The 18,396-nt window shown below is 41.4% G+C and overlaps 1 protein-coding gene across 1 annotated transcript in view; it reads left to right on the top strand.

Annotated features, from left to right (window-relative positions):
• Window positions 1-14,300, top strand: part of HTR1E (5-hydroxytryptamine receptor 1E) — a 37,074-nt gene extending 22,774 nt beyond the window's left edge. Inside the window, exon 2 of the mRNA XM_036381268.2 lies at window positions 10,833-14,300. Coding sequence (XP_036237161.1) covers window positions 11,014-12,108 — 1,095 coding nt within the window. The 5' untranslated portion in view covers window positions 10,833-11,013 and the 3' untranslated portion in view covers window positions 12,109-14,300. The remainder of the gene's footprint in view (window positions 1-10,832) is intronic.
• Window positions 14,301-18,396: the final 4,096 nt, after the last annotated feature.

Genomic DNA, 18,396 nt, shown 5'->3' with positions numbered 1-18,396 from the left:
TCAGCTCCTGTGAGTAGTTTCCTGACCCTGCCGCTCATGCTGTGCTTCATGGCAGGACTCCAGGCCTGAGAACACTCCTCAGAAGAAACCCTAAAGCAGCTAATTAATTTAGGAGCTTCATACCGATACTCAGAAGGGATTTATGCACCAGGAAGCTATTATTTAACTATCTTTATATGAGAGTTAGGGATTTTATGGACCAGGGTTTCAGTGACCTATGTGACCTAAGCATCTTTAATTATGTAGCACCTGTATAAAGTATGTGCAGAGGCTTTATCCTCTGTATGAGGAACAGCAGCACAGCTCATCAGTGTAAGGAATGAGTGCTCAGGCTCTTCAGTTAGGAAAGAGAAGACTGGGAGGCAAAATCATTACAATAGAGGTCTTTAAAGCCACAGGTAGCACAGGTAAGGTGGCTAGGTAGTAACTGTTCACCATAGAGAGTAAGTCTTCCCTACAAAGTTGCACTCTTAGAATCATATTTAGGTTTGCTTCAAACCATAAAACAATGAAGATTAAATAGGATTTCAGGCACATGCCTAGAGATGATAAACCCACTTCATGGGCAGCTTACAGTGCTGCTGAATTTCTCGAACTGACTCAGCATTCAGCCAGCAGGAGCTGCAAAAAAAGTCAATCCCATTGTCTTTACATGGTCTCCTAGTCACAAACTGCATTTGCCTCCCTAGAGGTGCTAGCAAATGAGGCAGTGGACTGTGCCTCCTGCCAGGCCTATGTACAACATGTAAAGTATTAGGCTTGCAAACTGTGTTGGGATCTTCAACTCAAGGAAGTAAAAATAAGGATTATCAGCATGTAAGAAAACCCAACTGTTCCCACAGCAACTCTTTCAAGTTATATTGGACATAGTCCTCTTATTCTCCTCCTCAATTTTTAAGATGTTCCAGTGAGGTGCTTTAATAGTTTGCAAATGAAACAGACTTCTTTCTAATGAAGGATTCTTTTTTAAAAATAGTTTTCCCGCATGGGATTTTGCTCCAGCAAAATAGTCATGATTTACACCAATTTCACAAGCTCTGCATGATTTCTGTTCCAAAAGACCATGGGAGGAGAGTCACTACAAGGCAGTTTTGTTTCTAGTTACAAACAAATAAAACATAATTAGTTCAAAGGATACTAAACTTCAAAATAACTCATATTATTTTAAAAGTTACATAGAGGTCTATGGACCTGGAGGTACTTAGAGGTCTGGAGGTCTCTGGACAGTTCTTCCATTCTCCACATAAATGCAACCAGGGGAAGTCAAGAATTTTTTTTAAGAGTAAACATTATTTAAAATGAGTTTGAATAATGGATTTTCTTTTCATTAGCCTATTCAAAAGGAGAAACAAAGAGTTTTTACTGAAAGAGATTGCACTGTTAGTGACCAAGAGGACACTGAATTATTTTGTCCCTGGTTCCAGTTTTTAAAGTAAGACTTTTTTCAGAAGAAATAGAGTGAACCCCTCTCTTTCTGAGTCCTCCAGCACCTTTTCTGTGATTCTGTATCTCCTTCAAACACCAAGATGCTATCTTGCTATTTGCAGCTAAGAAACAGGGGATCACTTCAACACCAGGCTTCCAGTGCTGTGACAGCGTGGTCTCTGCAGTTGGAATTACTGTGGTTTTGTTTGGAGTTTTTTAAGGTGAATGTTGCTGCTGTTTATTTTGCTTTGGCAAAATGTTTCTGGGAGCTGTTGTGGATGGATCTTCATCTTAGTTGCTGCCTGGCAGACTGAGTTGTAGCTGCAGGAAGAATTGCAGGTTTGGGGGATGGACTCACCTGCTCAGGACCTTTCAGATGCTGTGTGCCTTTACCATTAAACCTTACTAACCAGCTTCATGAATATCTGTCCCTGGGCCACTCATCAGTGAAGCACCATCCCAAGTGTTGTTTTCCTGAGGAGGGCTGTAAGTGCTGGTGATGGCACACGTTTGTCTGCCCTCTCCCCTTACCAATTACAGGGAGCGATCTCGCACTAAGTTTAGCTGCCAATGTCTGAGAGCATATCTCATTATCCAAGCTGTCCTCCCACCTGTATTTTATCTGATTGCAGGTTTTAGTCATACAGTCAATGAAGAAATAGTCTGAATGGAAGGTTGAGCAGTAGGAGGAAGGATTGTGAAGGGCCCCAGGACCCGCCAATACCCAGCGTCGATCCTCTTTTCTTTTGTGCCTGTGTGCACCTTGCTGAACCATTCAGTGGAACAAAAGGGAAGAACAGAGCAAAACAGCCAGGCCAAAAGCAGCAGTGGGTACTGGCAGCAGCACAAAACCCTGGACAAATGTCTTCCCTTGCCATAACCACCTATTCCATAGCCAGTAATTTGGGTCTGTCACCAGGTCTTTGAGGTTTTCATGTTTTCCTGAAGCATTAATAGATCCATAGCAGGGATCGGTGACATTGTCACCTTCATAAAACAGCATAGGCTAAAAAAACTTTAAAAGCTTTAAAAATTTACTTAGAGGAGAGGGAATTCTGGGGACATAGCATGTTGTAAAGATGCATGTACAAACTGAAGTAGGACCTAAAATACAGAGGAAAAGTCTTTAGTAGTGAAAAACTCAGAAATACAAAGTTCAAGAAACACAGTCTTAACCACAAGTTTTCTAAAACAAAAAATTAATCAGAGAATAATGTCTCTGTGAGAGTGACTGCTAAGCATGAAGGTTGCAAGGGTCAGTAACAGGTACAGATTGTGTTTTTCTTTCCAGATGAGAGGTTAAGTGTGTAGGTTATGTGTCTTCGGGCCTGGCTATTTACTAAACTGGGATATCACCAGGGATCAAGAGCACCTTTGCACTGAGAAAAGATCAGGTGAGAAGCACAGCTCTGGAGTGGCTAAATGCTGCCCTGGGGCAACCAAACAAGCTTGCTGCCTCTGTTAATATAGATATCATGCATGTACCAGGGGAGAGCATGTCAGCTAACTTTAATCAGGTTGACTCCTGTAACAAGGCTGTCTAGCTGTGGGAATCAGGAACTCCATGACTGAGAATTTACAGTTCTTGGCTGGGTGAATTAACCCATTCAGCTCTCCATGCTAGTGTAACATGTTTCTGTACCCAAGCTAGCTCATTTCAGCACTTCTACAAAAGCTGTCTGCAAAACAAATGAAAGCAAATCACATCATCTTTTCATTTTCTGTTCTTTCAGACACAGATTTATAGTGAAAGAAGGTTTCTATCTCCATATATAATCTCTGGAGGAAGAATAGGTACAATATAGGGAGAAGTTCTTTCTGCCACAATGTGGTGGAAAAGGCAGCACTTACATGTTTTGACAGTGTAGGGTTATACAACTGATTACTATAAATTCTACCTCAAAAGATTTTCCAAGATCCAGCTACCCACATCTCTTGGCTCTATGGTATGGGAAATTAGAACCTCTGGTGTCCATAAGTTAAACATCTCAAGATATAAGGCAGGGCATGAAAAGGGTATGGTGAAATGAACTACCAGGAATGAGCTGAAGTTTACATGGATATTTTGTGTATAGTAAAACAAAAGAGACTTTTTACAAGTACAATGCTAAGGGTCTAAAGGGATGTGATGATGAGTTTTGAAGTTATTTTTTTTTATTTGATAGTCCCCTGAAAGCAAATTATTATAAATTTAGAGTGTTATTTATTACAAAATATTGCAACTATAGTAGAGTGCTACTCTAGTTGTTTGTTTTTTTTTTAATGAGAAATCTGTGTGTTTCACTACCCAACAGAATTTTATTTATGTCTGATGAAAACCAGGATTCAGTCTGTATTGAGTCCTAGTTTGCATCAGGTTGCAGCTCAGCAGCATCTTGCCAGCTTTCACTGCCTCAGATTTACTAACTTTCATATTGAAAGTAGATAAAAATGAGTAATCATCTGTGAATGATAATTATACCACTGCTTGTGGGAGGGAGCATGGTTTGAAGATCATCACTAATTATTGTTTCTCATTTGCATGTGCCAAGATCTTCACCACAAAAGCTCACCTCTATAGTGTAATGCTGGTGGAATTATTTCTTAAAAAACCTGCAAAAATGCACCAAGGGTTTTTGGAGGCAGCACCTCCTCTCTCCCGTCAGTTTTCCCCCAGGCTTCTAATTTGGGAAGGAAATCCTCCAGGCTGGCAAGGTTCAGTGGGAAGGAAGGTAAAATCCTTCTGATATGCAAGTGGAGATCCCCTTTCCCATCCTGAGGGAGTTGAAACATCGTGGTCACCCTGGCATTTAACCTGGGCTCTTCAGCAAAAGAGACTGAGAGCAACATCACAATATACAGTGACAAGACACAAATAACAGTGCCCAAGCACTGCTTTGCAGCTTGACATTTTAGCAACCTCCTAGACAGAATTTAGTTTTCAGTGGAAAATAAGCAGTGCCACAAGGGCTCCTGCACACACACACAGCTGGCCTGCATGAACGTTTGGTTTTGCTCTTGCAAGAGGACAAGAGGACACAGACTCACCTCTTTGCCATGAGGAAGTGATGGGTAGCTTCCAAAGCCATCAGGCCTGGTGCAGGCATCAACACAGCAGCACCAGAGTACTGCATCCCTCTGTCTCCTGGGTCCTATGCTGGCTGGGAATAACCCAGACCTCCCTGCTTCCCAACAATGGTGTCAGATTTGACTCATGTGCTCTGGTTTGAGCAACAAGTTGGGTTATTGCCCTGATTTTGGCTGTGGATGAGTAAGGCATACTCACTTTTTCCCTTGTTATCTCTTCTTCCACTTCTTTTCACCAGACTTGACACTCCCTTTCTCTATCTCAGCCTACTCCCAAAAGAACAACTCTGGCCAAATCACCTCCTACCCATCAGTCCCAGTTTTGCAGCAACCACTGAAATCTGGTTTCTTATAGAATTGATATAGGCGTGCTCAGCTTTATATGCGATTACTATTTGGGGCGACTGAGGTGCTGTGGGTTCTGCAAGGCTGTGCTCCCAAAAAGCCCCCAGTGCTCCCCTCCACTCTTCTGTGAATTTCAACCACTTCTCATGTAACTCCACCTGCAAAACCCAGCCATCCCTTGGGGCATCATCTGTGGCTACTGTCAGGTGCGTGTGCTGACACCTGCCACATCCAGCATGTTCTCTGCTCTGCCCAGTGCTGCCCACTCAGCCCATCCTCTCTGGCCAGGACTGAAGCACAGATATCCCTGTATCCCTAGAAATCTACATTACACAAAGAGAGGCTGCAGGCCACTATATCCTTGATTACAACATGCTGTGCTTTGGCTGTTTATGACAGGGTCACTGCATGTATGAACATTAGTAGGATGCCCACAGATGCAAACTCACAGCTCTGCCTCCACACACCTTGCTTGCTGCTGAGTCCTTCCAACCTGTCTTTCCATCATGCTGCCTGTTTCAGTGGTGTGCACGGGGTGAATCTTAATTTGAAGGTCAATTCTATAGGTCAACTCATACAAATTTCATAGTAATTTCATTCCTGGCCTCATTCAGTCTGTGTAGGAAAAGGTTGCATCCCTAAATCTATGGCCCCATAATGCAGCTACAAATTCCTCAGACATGTTCTTGTAATATTTGGGGTTTCACACAAAAACAGCCATTTCCTTTATTGTCCTACCCCAGTTTATACTTCTGTAAGGCAACCCCAATGCACCAATAGTTTGCTTTTATTTTGCCAACAACTGGCATCAAAACATCTCATACTGTGGCTGTGATTATGAGCTGCCTGGTGAAAACAAGATTTTGTTTTGCTGACAATTTTGCCAGAGGTTTGTGTGATTCTGACCATCTCCATTTTCTCAGCTTTTGCATGCTACTTTTCCACATACAACATGTTACAAACAGCATCAGTGCCTATATAAATCCATAATGTGACCTCTGCAGCACTGACATCCTAAAAATGAAACCCAAAGCAACACCAGCATGCCAGGGTACAATACTTAGTATTTGAAAACCTATAATTTTCAGTTAAACCCAGCTGTATCCTTTGATTACCAAGGTGCCATGAAGTCCAAGATTTGTTGACTCTACAAAAGCAACACTAGAAAGTTGCAAGTGAAAGGCCTGAATTTCAGGGCTTTTTAAATAAAGTTGGAAAAGAAAACCTCTTTGAAGGAAGAGGAAGAGCACTGAAAGTTTAGCATCTTCTCATAGCTTGAAATATTAGCATTATCATAAATGTGCTAAGTCATATTTTCCATAAACTGTCTCAAAAATCATGGCACAGATTCTTGCCCTTCATAGCTCCAATCATGGAAATATTGAAAGTGAAAAGCACTCAGACCAATTCAGAGTTGTCAATTCAGAGTTGACATTGCTGTCAAGGGCAGAAAGATGTAGCAGTCATACAGTACAATAATTGCTTAGAGGAAATGTAAAACCATGGATGTAAAGGAACCAACCTGCCTTGTACATACAGGTGTGCAATGCCAGTTCCACTTGTTTGCTCCAAGTGATATTATTCCATTTGTTATGAAATGGTGGAAAGTTCAGTGGCCAAGGAGTGGGAGTCAGGCAGGCAGAAATTCAGAGTACTCTGCTACACTGTGCTCCTCTGCTGAGAAGAGGGAGATTTTTTTTTGGCATGAGGAGACATGGACATTGCCATCTCAGAGCCTCAAGTTGTCCAGTTCCTTTTAAGGAACAATTAATCAAACTCTTTCCCCTTTCTTCCGCCTAAACAGCACTCAAAGCCATTACCAATAATCAGCTACATGAAACATGATTGATTCCCATTTGGAGGAAGCCAGATGAGTTTCTTGCATCAAATGTGGGAAATTAGTCTGTGTGTGTAAAATCCTCTCTGTAGGAAATGACTGACAGCCTAAAGTGATACAGCTGCAAAACATAAACACAGTGCTCTTAGTGAGAGCACTTTAGATAACTGTTATTAATGTCCCTTCCAAGATGTCACTTAGAAAACCACAATCAATTACTATAGTGATAGCAATACTATATATAGCAATTGTATGCAAGTAATGGAGATGCTGGAAACCAGCTATTATTGCTTAGACATAGTAAAATTCTCCTTGTTAACACTCATGCTATGACCACAAACACACCTGCATTTTTAAAAGATTGATGGTAAGTAGCATTTAAATCCTGCCCTCCAAGCAAGGTCAATCACTGGCATCTCTTTGTAAATCACTTCCCAGTTTAAAACATCATTTCTTTCCTGGGCCAAAGTACTCTCTATCTGTGTCTTCTAATTCAAAAGTAGAGGGAAGACAGTTGGACAAGCAAGGACAATGGGAGAGTGGCTGGGGAGGAGGCACTGCAGAAGAGTGGACATGAGCCTCAGGAGGCAGTGCTGAGATGGCACCATGAAGCGGTCCAGCTGGAGAAAGAGTGATCGTCCTTCTCAGATGTCCCGGCTAGCTATCCAGCACCGCTAGCAGTACGGGGGCACTGTCCCGATCTCCGTGGTTCAGGACAGCACCTAAGGCAAACGCGCTGTGCTATGACAGCAGCGCTACCTTGTGGTAGGACACAGCTTGGCTTGTGGCTACAGTCAGCAGAAATAAGAAGAATGCGCTCTCCAGCTGTGGTGAATCCAGATTTATTGGGTCCCAGGGAAACCGACAGCCAAATACAGAAAGGGGGAAGTTGCAACAGCTTATAAGGAGGGAGGGAAACAAGGGAAGAGTCAGTCCTTGGACGAATAGGGTTTCAGAGGGGAGTGGGATACAAAAGGTTGACTTAGGGAGAACACCAATGGGGATAACTTGAAGGTGGGGCCCCAGCCCCTGAGCCAATCACTTGACGCTCTAGCTGGAAGTTTCTAGAGAGTTCTAGAGAGAAGGGTGGGAGCGCCAGGTGATGGACAGGGCACTGGGGAGGGATTTGAGAAAGGGTACATTGATCTCCAAGGCAACTGGGGAGGAGTTGGGAGCAGCACAAGGGAGGGAGGGGAGAGCCAGGGCAGAACCATTGCATGATAGGGGGAACAGAACAGTCCAACTTATACAGACAGAACATAACAGCACCAGGCACCTCAGGCTGCTCTGGCACAGGAGGTGAGCTGGGAGGTGAACAGCCAGGGCTACAGTCAATTAATTGTAACTAACTAGTTATAATGCCAGTGTGTATCCTCATCATCTGGGTAGGAGGACAAGAGGCAAAAATTTCAGCTGTAGAAGAAGCCTTCAGCTCTCAAAAAGTGAAATTACTTTTCAGCATTTAAATATACTTCCCTAATAATACTGGCTTAGTGCTCTTATGTGGTATTTATGTTGTCTGAATTTCTAAGGGCTCATTTCCCATGAGGAACATGGGAATTAAAACTGAATTAACTCTCCAGTGATGGGTTTAGATTACCATGAGCTTGTGGGGTCTGAGGTACTACCTGCAGGCAGGGATGATGCTTTGTTTTATATTTCTCCCTGTCTTCAATTATTGCAGTGCTTTCCAGGCAAAAAAAGTTGGCCCTCCTGAGCAGTAGCAGACTTGTAAAGCCAAACTCCCCTGTGTTATCAGTGGTATCCTTTGTCTTAAAGGAAACCTGATGTTTGGATCTGATTAATTTTGTTTAAATACAAGTTAATTAAGGAAAGCAAAAAAAATTATTTTTCAGCGTATCCTTGAGGTACAGGGAACAGGTAGAGCTCTGAAAGGATTTTCCTTGGGATACATCAGTGTAGGCCATCTTGGGGAAAACCACAGCAATTCAGGTCTTACTGGATTAAACCTGTATGTAGGCAGAGAAAGTGGTGGGGACCACACAGGGTAGGGGGATGTCCCAGGGCCATGAAACTTCAGGGCTCCAGAAGACAAGAAGCATCACAAGATCCCCTGTGTGTGTGCAACAGATCAACAAGTGGTTGTGGAGGAGATGTTAATTCCATGGTGTCTTCCCAGTATCTTTGAGTGTGCTTGTGAGCTGAGGTACTCTCACCAAATGATAGCGCTGAGGTAAGGATATGGATTACAATTGGGTTTGGTCTGTGCTCCAGGTGTGCAGAGAGGGAGAGAAAGCCTCTTTGTTTCATCCTCTGATTAAAGCATCAGACATAATGAGGGTGCAAACTAAGGAAATGAGAATCTGGCTTGACAGAAAAGACTCCCATGAACAATTTATGAAGAAGGTTTGAGCTGATATTTTGGCTTTAGGCCTAAACAATCAAATTGACATTTCCATGTGTGGTAGCCACATGAATACTGATGGATGGATTTCCATCTGACTTCTCTAGTCAATTTTCAATAAGCAGGCCTAATATTTCCTCCAAGGCTATTCGTAGTTTAAATCTGTTTAAAGTAGTTTCTTAAGAATGGCGTATGCTTTGGGGGGAAGGCAGTTCTGCTGTTCCTTGAGCAGAATTAAAGCTCACATTTTGCTAACCCAGAGACTACAGCAGTCCGGATCTGCTTTTCTAGAGCCTATCCACAAATAGAAGTTTTTATCTAAAGTTTCTATTTTTAATTTTTCATCATTCAGCTCATTCTGAAATGACACTCCAGTTTCTGAAGAAGAGCATATGTACACAAAGCTAAGCAGTCAACTAGCTTTAAATGCATAATTCCTCATTCAATTTCTTAATTCCTCATTAGCTTGCATGTGCAAACTCAGATCCTAATCCAGCTCCCACTGGTATCAGTGAGAATAGGTTTCACCTCTCAGATTTAGCCATCTAAAAACCAGGCATGTATTCTAAATGCAACTGTGGAGGAGCCACTTGTAGTGAAAATAGAGAAAGATCAGCATTTCCAGGATATGATTCATAGCATCTTCCTTAAGGGTTGTATTGAGAGGGGACAAGTGTATTTCCAGCAGCCACTATCTTTTTCCCCTGCTTGTAAAGGGAGCTTGTACAACTAACCTAGAAGCCTCCTTACTCCAATAAATGAAGCCAGGGGAAGGAATCTTTCTGTTTATTTCAGTGGATAAGTATTCTGACTTTCAGTTTTCCACATCCTTTATGCCAAGATAAATTACAAATGAGTAAGCAAGGTCCCAGAGGTCATCCCAAGCTGCATTTCATGGACTGTTAACTCTGGATTCAGTTAGCATTTGGGATGTATTGAAAAGACATGTGAACTTCTGAAATAAAATTAAACTTTTTGTTAATTGTTGTTCTTGCATCACGCTGGACTCCCTGACAGGGAGCACAATTAGATGGAAATCTCAAAGCAATGGCAGAAGCTTTTTGTCTGTCTCCTCTAAAGACACTCACAGTGGGATATGTGAAATGTCAGGAATAATTAGACAAAACTATATGAGCTCCTAGCAACACTGATGTGCTGTGTAAAACCAAGCATTTTCCATAAAGCTTTAAACATTGTTGAAAACGTGCATGATAAAAGTAACTAGAATAATTTTAAAGTACCGTTTCTAATATATTAATACAGACATGGATATGAAAAAGCAGAATAGAAAGGTACGAAATGTTGGCATGCCTTTACTCAGGTAGGCTGCTCTGCTGCTTTTTTTCCAAAGGTGATTAATAAAAGTAATTGATTCTGCTCATATAGCAATTAAAATGAAGAGGCAAATTCCCTCAGCTCTTCATCTGCTGGAGTGTATTTTAACAAGCTGGAAAAGGGCTAGCTCCTGGTATCTGTATCACAAAGATCATAGACATGTTTGTGAAAAGGAACCTGTGGAGGTCCCTTAGTCCTGCCTCCTACTTTAAGTGAAATCTCCAAAATGAAGAAGGAATAACCATTTCACATCAGCAGGAAATCTGGCCCAAATTGCCCTTTAGAGAAGAAAAAAAATGAACGATGAATGCAGAGAAAAGGGGAGAGTAAAGGCAAGAGAAGAGAACGGAAAACAGACCAACATTTTATTTGAGATTATAATATTAGAAATGCAAAACTTTTTTTACCAAAAGGTGGGATTATCCTAGATTGACTCACATATGTGTTTTTTTCTTCTAGGAAAACAATGAACAATTAATTTCTTCTTTCCAGGAAGAACCCTGGAAGCTTTTTTGCTGCTCTGTTGAATATGGGATTATAAAAAAGTTTTTTAAAATTGCACATAGAGTATCTCTTTCAAATGGATAACTTCTGAGCCTGGAACTCTTCATTACCAACTTCTTGCATCCTGGAGGGGAAAATGAATTTCACAAATTGCACCACTGAAGCCAGTGAGGCTGCAAAGCCAAAGACAGTAACTGAAAAGATGCTCGTTACCCTGACCTTGGCCACAATCACAACCTTGACTATGCTGCTGAATTCTGCTGTAATTGCAGCAATCTCCACAACCAAGAAGCTCCACCAGCCGGCAAATTATCTCATATGTTCACTGGCTGTGACAGATCTCCTTGTTGCTGTTCTCGTCATGCCCTTGAGCATCACTTACATAATGATGGATAAATGGACTCTGGGATACTTCATCTGTGAGATCTGGCTCAGCGTCGACATGACCTGTTGCACGTGTTCAATCCTTCATCTGTGCGTCATCGCGCTGGACAGGTACTGGGCCATCACAGACGCCATCGAGTACGCCAGGAAGAGAACAGCAAAAAGGGCTGGGCTGATGATAGTCACTGTGTGGACCATCTCCGTTTTCATATCAATGCCCCCCCTGTTTTGGAGAAACCACCACAGCATCAGTATTCCCAGCGAGTGTCGCATTCAGCATGACCATGTCATCTACACTATTTATTCCACATTCGGGGCATTTTACATCCCCTTGACTTTGATCCTGATCCTGTACTACAGAATTTACCATGCTGCAAAGAGCCTTTACCAAAAGCGGGGTTCAAGCCGCCACCTCAGCAACAGGAGCACTGACAGCCAGAACTCATTTGCCAGCTGCAAGCTCACACAGACGTTCTGTGTCTCGGACTTCTCCACATCTGACCCAACCACAGAGTTTGATAAAATCAACGCATCCGTGAGGATTCCTCCTTTTGAGAATGACTTGGACCCAGCTGGCGACCGGCAGCAGATCTCCACTACACGAGAACGAAAGGCTGCTCGCATCTTGGGGCTGATTTTAGGTGCTTTCATTTTGTCCTGGTTGCCCTTTTTCATCAAGGAATTGCTTGTGGGCCTCCACATTTGCACTGTCTCTCCAGAGGTAGCAGACTTCTTAACCTGGCTTGGGTATGTCAACTCGCTCATCAACCCTTTGCTGTACACGAGCTTTAACGAGGATTTCAAGCTGGCCTTTAGAAAGCTCATCAGGTGTCGAGAACATACTTAGAAGTACTGAGAGATGATGATGCTGGCATGACTCCTGGCCTTAAAAATGAGCAAAACTATTTGACTCTGCCACTGTTTCCCTTGATAAAGGGGATTTTTGTGTTTGCCTATTTGCTTGACTGTTCTTCAGCCTGTAATTCATTATGCCATTTTTTAATCTCTAGTGATATTCATAGTAAAGGGTTTGAAATAAATTTATTCTACAAAGGAAAAGATTTTTTAGAAATGAAACAACAAAAAAAATATTAGTAGTATTAGGTACTCATGTCTCTAAGACATTTTGTGTAATCAATGATTCAAGAAGCAAACAATATTCACTTTTATACTTTTTCCATTTAAGAATCAAACTATTAAGAATCTAAATTATGTACTGTATGAACTAAACCCCATAAATACATATTCAAAAATTAATAACTTCATGATCATGACAGCTAAACAGCACCTCTTTACTACAGGAAAATTACAGGAGGAAAATTACCACCATTTCCACCTTGGGTTGAGGCAGAATAAACTATTCCTTTCTTCAGGAATACACTCCCAAAACAGAAAGCAAAGTTCAGTTCATTGCATCTAGAAATGACCCCATTTCATAACCCAAAGGAATTTTAATAAGTGGCTCTCTTTCTGTAATATTCCAGATTTATATTCAAGGTATTGGGCAGACAGCTGTGAGATTGTTTGGCAATTGAGAGGATGGAGCTAGCAAGTGTCATACTTGTGAAACTAACTGCACATCTGAGCAGTCACACTTCCAATAACACTAACCCTGTTTCTTCAGGCCTTGTGCCTTACTCAGTTCTGGGGTGGTACTTTTCACTTGTGCCACACTTCACCTGAATGTTGTGGTGCACAACCCCAAGGATCTATGGCTCTTACCCCCACCAACTCAGACAACTGGATATCTTCTCAGCAGGCCAGCTATATACAGAAATTCAAAAACATCAGTTAAACCTAATTATTTCTGAATATCAGGAAAAAAAATAAAATAATTCACTAAAATAATTTATTTTAAATAGCAGTCTGCACATATGCCTTGTTCTCATCTCACAATTTCCAATGGCAATCTTGCCCACTTAACCTATGGTCAGGTGCTCTAGTAGGATTTCTTGCTCTGGGAGTCCTTCACAGACCTACTTCCCCTGTCCTGAGAGACAAAAAGTCCTTTGTATCTGATCTTTTCTGCTTATGGAAGTTAAAACTTTCTGATTCAAATATTGTGGAAATCAGTCTGAGAAGAGGAAAAATCAAAGCTGAGAATTTGGTATTGTCCATTTGAAACTCCTAAGCACGATTTAAATATTTATTACCATCTTGCACCCTTTTCTTCCCTGTCTATTTTTCTGGACAAATTCTTTTTGAATTACACCAATACACAACAAAGGTGACACCACATATGTCAAGCTGACATCCAATAACTGTGAAAACTATAGTATGGCGGCTCCAAATCCATCAAAACAAATACTAGAGGTAGCAAAAGTGTTGTAACAGCACTGGAAGCCATCTCTGAAAAATGTTTTGGAAATTTACAAGATGACAATCATTTTTCTTATCAAGAGTCAAGGAAGTGTAAGTAATATGTGGGTAATAAACTGCAAATGGAACTGGGAAATGACATCCTTATTGGTGAGAGAAAGCATTTGGCTGGAAAGATGCAGTGCCACAAGCTGAGTGTAAACCAAGTCTGAAGGTGACAAAAGCATGACCTGCTGCTTACCCACATGCAGTGGGATTCTTCTTACAGGACTCCCTGCCTGAGCTTGAGAGGTCCAACTCCAGCTGACCTTCTGAAGCTACTGTTGCAGTTGCCTCCAGCAGATACGTTTGGATTCCCTACTAGCAAACATTAATACCTAAAAAGAGAGGAAAATTATCTCAGCCACTAAAAATTTATTCTAGTGAGGAAGCACAGACATCCATTATGGTTTTTCTTTTTTGCAGCTTGTTGGAAGTGGAAATTGTTGATTGGAATCAGGGAAGTGTGTCCTGACCCTGCCTATCAACAAAGCTTCCAAAGCAGCTCCCCAGAGTTGATATGTTATTAAGAAAAAAGAAAAAAAACCCAAAACCAAAACAAAACAAAAGAACTGGAAATAAAAATAAAAATGTGGTATTTATAAGAAGTGCTGCAGCATTTTTTTTTTCTTTCAGAAAGAACAACAGAATTTATTATTAAAGAACAAGGATTCGGCACAATTTCTGAAATGAGTTGACTGTGGCAGAGAAAACAGGACACACAAGCAGTTATGGCTAGAAGAGAGTAAATTTTGGTGTCCCTTGGGTGCACAAGGGTGCCTAGCTGCTGTGATGACCAGAAAGGGAAGAGTAAAAGTGCAAGACTGCCCCAGCAGACTGTCTGAGCCACCCCAAGGAACTCAGCTGAGGCAGAAGCTGCACCCAGCCAGGTTCTTTGGGGCTGTCTCTGGCTTAGCTGTGGGGTGGGTGGGCTGCACAGGGGTCTTTGACAGGAGAAGGGAAGAGGGGGGAGTGACAGTGCTGGTGAAAGGTGTTTCAGAGTGGAAAACCCACAAAATGAGAGATGCTTCCAGCTCTGACTGCTGCTCCTAAGGGCACACAGAATAATTTAGCTCGGATGAGACCTCTGGAGGCCAGCTAGTCCAAACCCCCTACAAACAGCAAACCTCAAAGTGGGGCCAGCCTCACAGCTCAGCACTGCTCTGATGTGCTGTGTGCAGTCAGTTTTCTCCTGGAAAAACAACAGCTCAGTCAACTCTGTTGCCAAGACTAACTCGTTTAAAGCCCTAAGTGTGTCTGAAGGACTGGAAATGCTGGCTGTGACCTCCCACAGCAGCTGTCATAGGCAGGTAGCAGTGCTTCAGAAACAGGGATAAAAGCTGTAATATACAGGAGCTGCATCATCTTTATTTCTACTAAAGGATTCCCTTTAGTATGTGAACACTGCTATTACCACTCAACTACCAATCAGGTTGAAAGCTGTATTCAATTTTAATATTTAGAGGTAATTAACAGGAAAAAACAGATGGATGGCTAATTTCCGTGCTTTCCTGTTAAATAAAGACTCACCATTCACTGCCAGCTGACTACTGATTTTCTAATTAAGTCATTAGCTAAACACAGAGAATGTTTTCCAACAAATGCCACTAGATTGATGAAGATGTATGTTTTCCCCATGATCAGAATCAAAGTCAGGAACAATATAAAGGATTGGCTACTTAAGTCAACTTGATCAGAAATTACCAGTCTTCTCATGAAAATGGAAACTTTTGCTAGTCTGACACCATCTTTTTTTTTTTTTTTCTGTTGAGTTTTTGCTGCTTTTACAATGGGTTTGGAGACATTTCTTGACCTGTCCATGGCAACTCCCCATTCACACCTATCCTGGATCATGCCCACCCACTCCATGTTGTGCAATAGAAGATCTTCCCAACAAGCTCTTAGTGATGTATTCAAGACCTACAGACTACCTCCATCTTCATCAACCTCTCTAAACCATCCTGCAACCTCAAAACCTTATTTTCTCAAATGGTGCCCTTGCAAAGGTGTCTTGTTATACAACCCTCACTTCCTGCCTGTCCTGCCCTCGGGTTTCTGACTCTGTCTAATCCCTAAATTTATTGTGGTCCTACTAGAGCAAGCCCCTGTTCTCCCCCCCTCTCCCTGCAGTTATCAGAATTCCCATGATTGTGGCTGTTCAAGTCTGCAAGATTTTACTGTCTTACATGTATCCAGACCATATCCAGAAGATTTTTACTCTCTGTAAGCAGCCAGTGCTTTGGAGTGAGTTCATACATTCCTGAAAACTGCATCAATCAACAAGCTGTCCTCCCCAAAACACAGACTCTTCAAATGTTATTTTACCTATTTTTTTATCTTGCTGCCTTTCTTCTGTAACCTATCCTTTTGTTCCCTTTCTTCCACATTAAAATTGACCCTCATATTGTTCTTTTATGGACCAGTATCTTTGTTTTTAGGGACCTGTCCCTGCACAGGTTGCTCAGGTTTCACTCAGCTCCTGCTCTTCTGCCTGTGCCAACCACAACTCTCTTCTCTGCAAGCTTTGTCCTCACTACCTTCATGATCTTTCCACATCTCTCCTGTTCCTTGCAGCTTCCTTCTCAAAACCATTTCTGATATGGTAAAACTCCTGAAAGAAAAGCAGTCACCATGGGCAGTGGAGGAATTTGTGTGTGTGTATTGCCTGTCTTTTTTTCTCCACCTTTCCCATACAGATCATATCCTCTTCTGAGGTGAGCTATCTCTGAAGTGCACAACATACACAGGCACAGCAAAAACACATTAAGAGTTGCATATGTCCTGAGCCACTTGGATTTGGCTCACGCACAGTACTTTAAAGTTGTGGTTCCTCACCACAATGATGTACCAAGTTGTTCACAACATAAGCTAATTTTGTTGATCTTCCCGTATGGAGAAAAATGATGGGATTGAACTTCCCAAAAGGTTTAAAACAAAGCCCCTGCCTCACCAACTTTACGTAAAAGGCAGTCACTCTTCAGACTTCACTGCACCTGAGCTGTCCAGTTTTCCACAGTTATCGCTTCTTATTTCTTTTTCCTTTGCATGTACGAGAAAGGAACAAAAAAAAAACCCAGAAAACCCCACAAAAACAAAAGAAAAAAACCCAAACAAACAAAAAAACAACTTTAAAAAATTGGATTTATCCAAGACAAGATATTAAAAGAATAAAGGAATCTTTTCTAAGGACTCTATTTCCACTCCTATGTTTTGAATTCCAGTTATCAAAAAGAGCATTAGAGTGTTGAGGGGAAATATACCCTTCCAGCCTAAGTTAAGAGATAGTCCTTGTGCCTGGGCATTGTTTAACCATTGCAAATATCAATAAGAGACAAGCTGGTTTATGTTAATCCTTTACACACCCAAATGACTTCTATGAAGAATTATCTCAAATTGCTTTTTTGCTTAAGTAGACACAGTAAATCTTGGGATATCTTTTATTGTTCAAGTAGTATTTCATAAGAGTCCTATGCAATATACAGTAGCCCTTTCTAATTACTGTTTTTCACTTAGAGCCTTTTTTTTTTTTTTTTTTATTATCTGACTTTGGATAAATTCCAGGTTCATCAGCTGTAAAATTATTCTTCAGCATTCTCTATTTTACTCTATGTACATTTGCAAACATTGCTCCCTTCCTCTCTTATACTGTCAGGGGATCTTTACTTCTTCATTAATCCCATGCAGGTAATCACCTATAGATGATGTTATATGATTAAATTACTCCTTCCTACTCAGCTAATTTCTATGCTTCTATGAATCAGTGCTTAAATACAAATTTTTGATGCTGCTGCTGTGAGTAGAAGATGTAACTATGAATGAGCTGTGGGAAAAAAATCACAATTAGAAAATTATATTAACATCTTCTCAAAAACCTAAGGGAAAGAGACTCATTTCAATTTTTTACCTCTTCATCACTTTTCTTTCCTTCTCATTTCACTGTCTCCTGGCCTGTGAAGCCTGTTTGTTAACTTTTTCCTGTGTTTATCTTTCTCTCCTTCTTTTCCTTGGCAGCCTTCCTCACCACCACAGAGGCATCTGGTAACCTGTAGCAAGAAGCAAAGCCACAATGTGCTATGTTGATACACATCACCTAAGCATCTACTCTTGGTTTTAGGAAATCAGGCTGCAGGCTCTGTTCTATGGCACTGTTCTGCACAGCCTCTACTTCAGCTTTACTGCAGTTTTACTACAAATCATATTTCTAATGTGCATCGAGATTGTTCCAAGTGAAAGATGCTTGTATTAAACCATGGTTTCTTACATGTGTCACAATTTTTGAAAACATCTTTTTAACAATTCCCCCTCTCTTCTACTCACCCATGGGGTTTCTATCAATAAAAACTAAAGCCACAGCTAGCATGATTTCCAGATGCAGGAAGTGGTGCTGGAAATGCCACTCCACTCCTCCCATTGCCCCTCATGTTTCACAGTCTTCCAGTTGCTTCCACTGCATACTTAAAACACATTAGCATATAGAGCAGATTTCTGAAGTTTTTGTGGGTAATTTCCTGCATGACAGGTTCTGAGCCTCGTTTCTATCTGGTGCAGGATCCCTTATCACTGGGGTACTCAAATTTTCTAATGTACTGCATCTCCCATATTCATTTTGTACACCACATGACTGCAAACTGCACACAATTCTACAAGGTGAGGCATAAAGCATCATCCCCTTGCAACTACACTTTATAAAAGATGCATGTTTTGTCAATTAAGAAATAAAACATAACTTTTGGGAAAAGGGGGGACAGAACTCCTATTCATTTGTAAATTGTTTTGT

This window comes from Molothrus ater, chromosome 3, assembly GCF_012460135.2.
Source record: "Molothrus ater isolate BHLD 08-10-18 breed brown headed cowbird chromosome 3, BPBGC_Mater_1.1, whole genome shotgun sequence".
Classification (NCBI taxonomy): domain Eukaryota; kingdom Metazoa; phylum Chordata; class Aves; order Passeriformes; family Icteridae; genus Molothrus; species Molothrus ater.
Note: the sequence above shows the minus strand (reverse complement) of the source record. Positions and strands in the feature narration are given on the sequence as shown.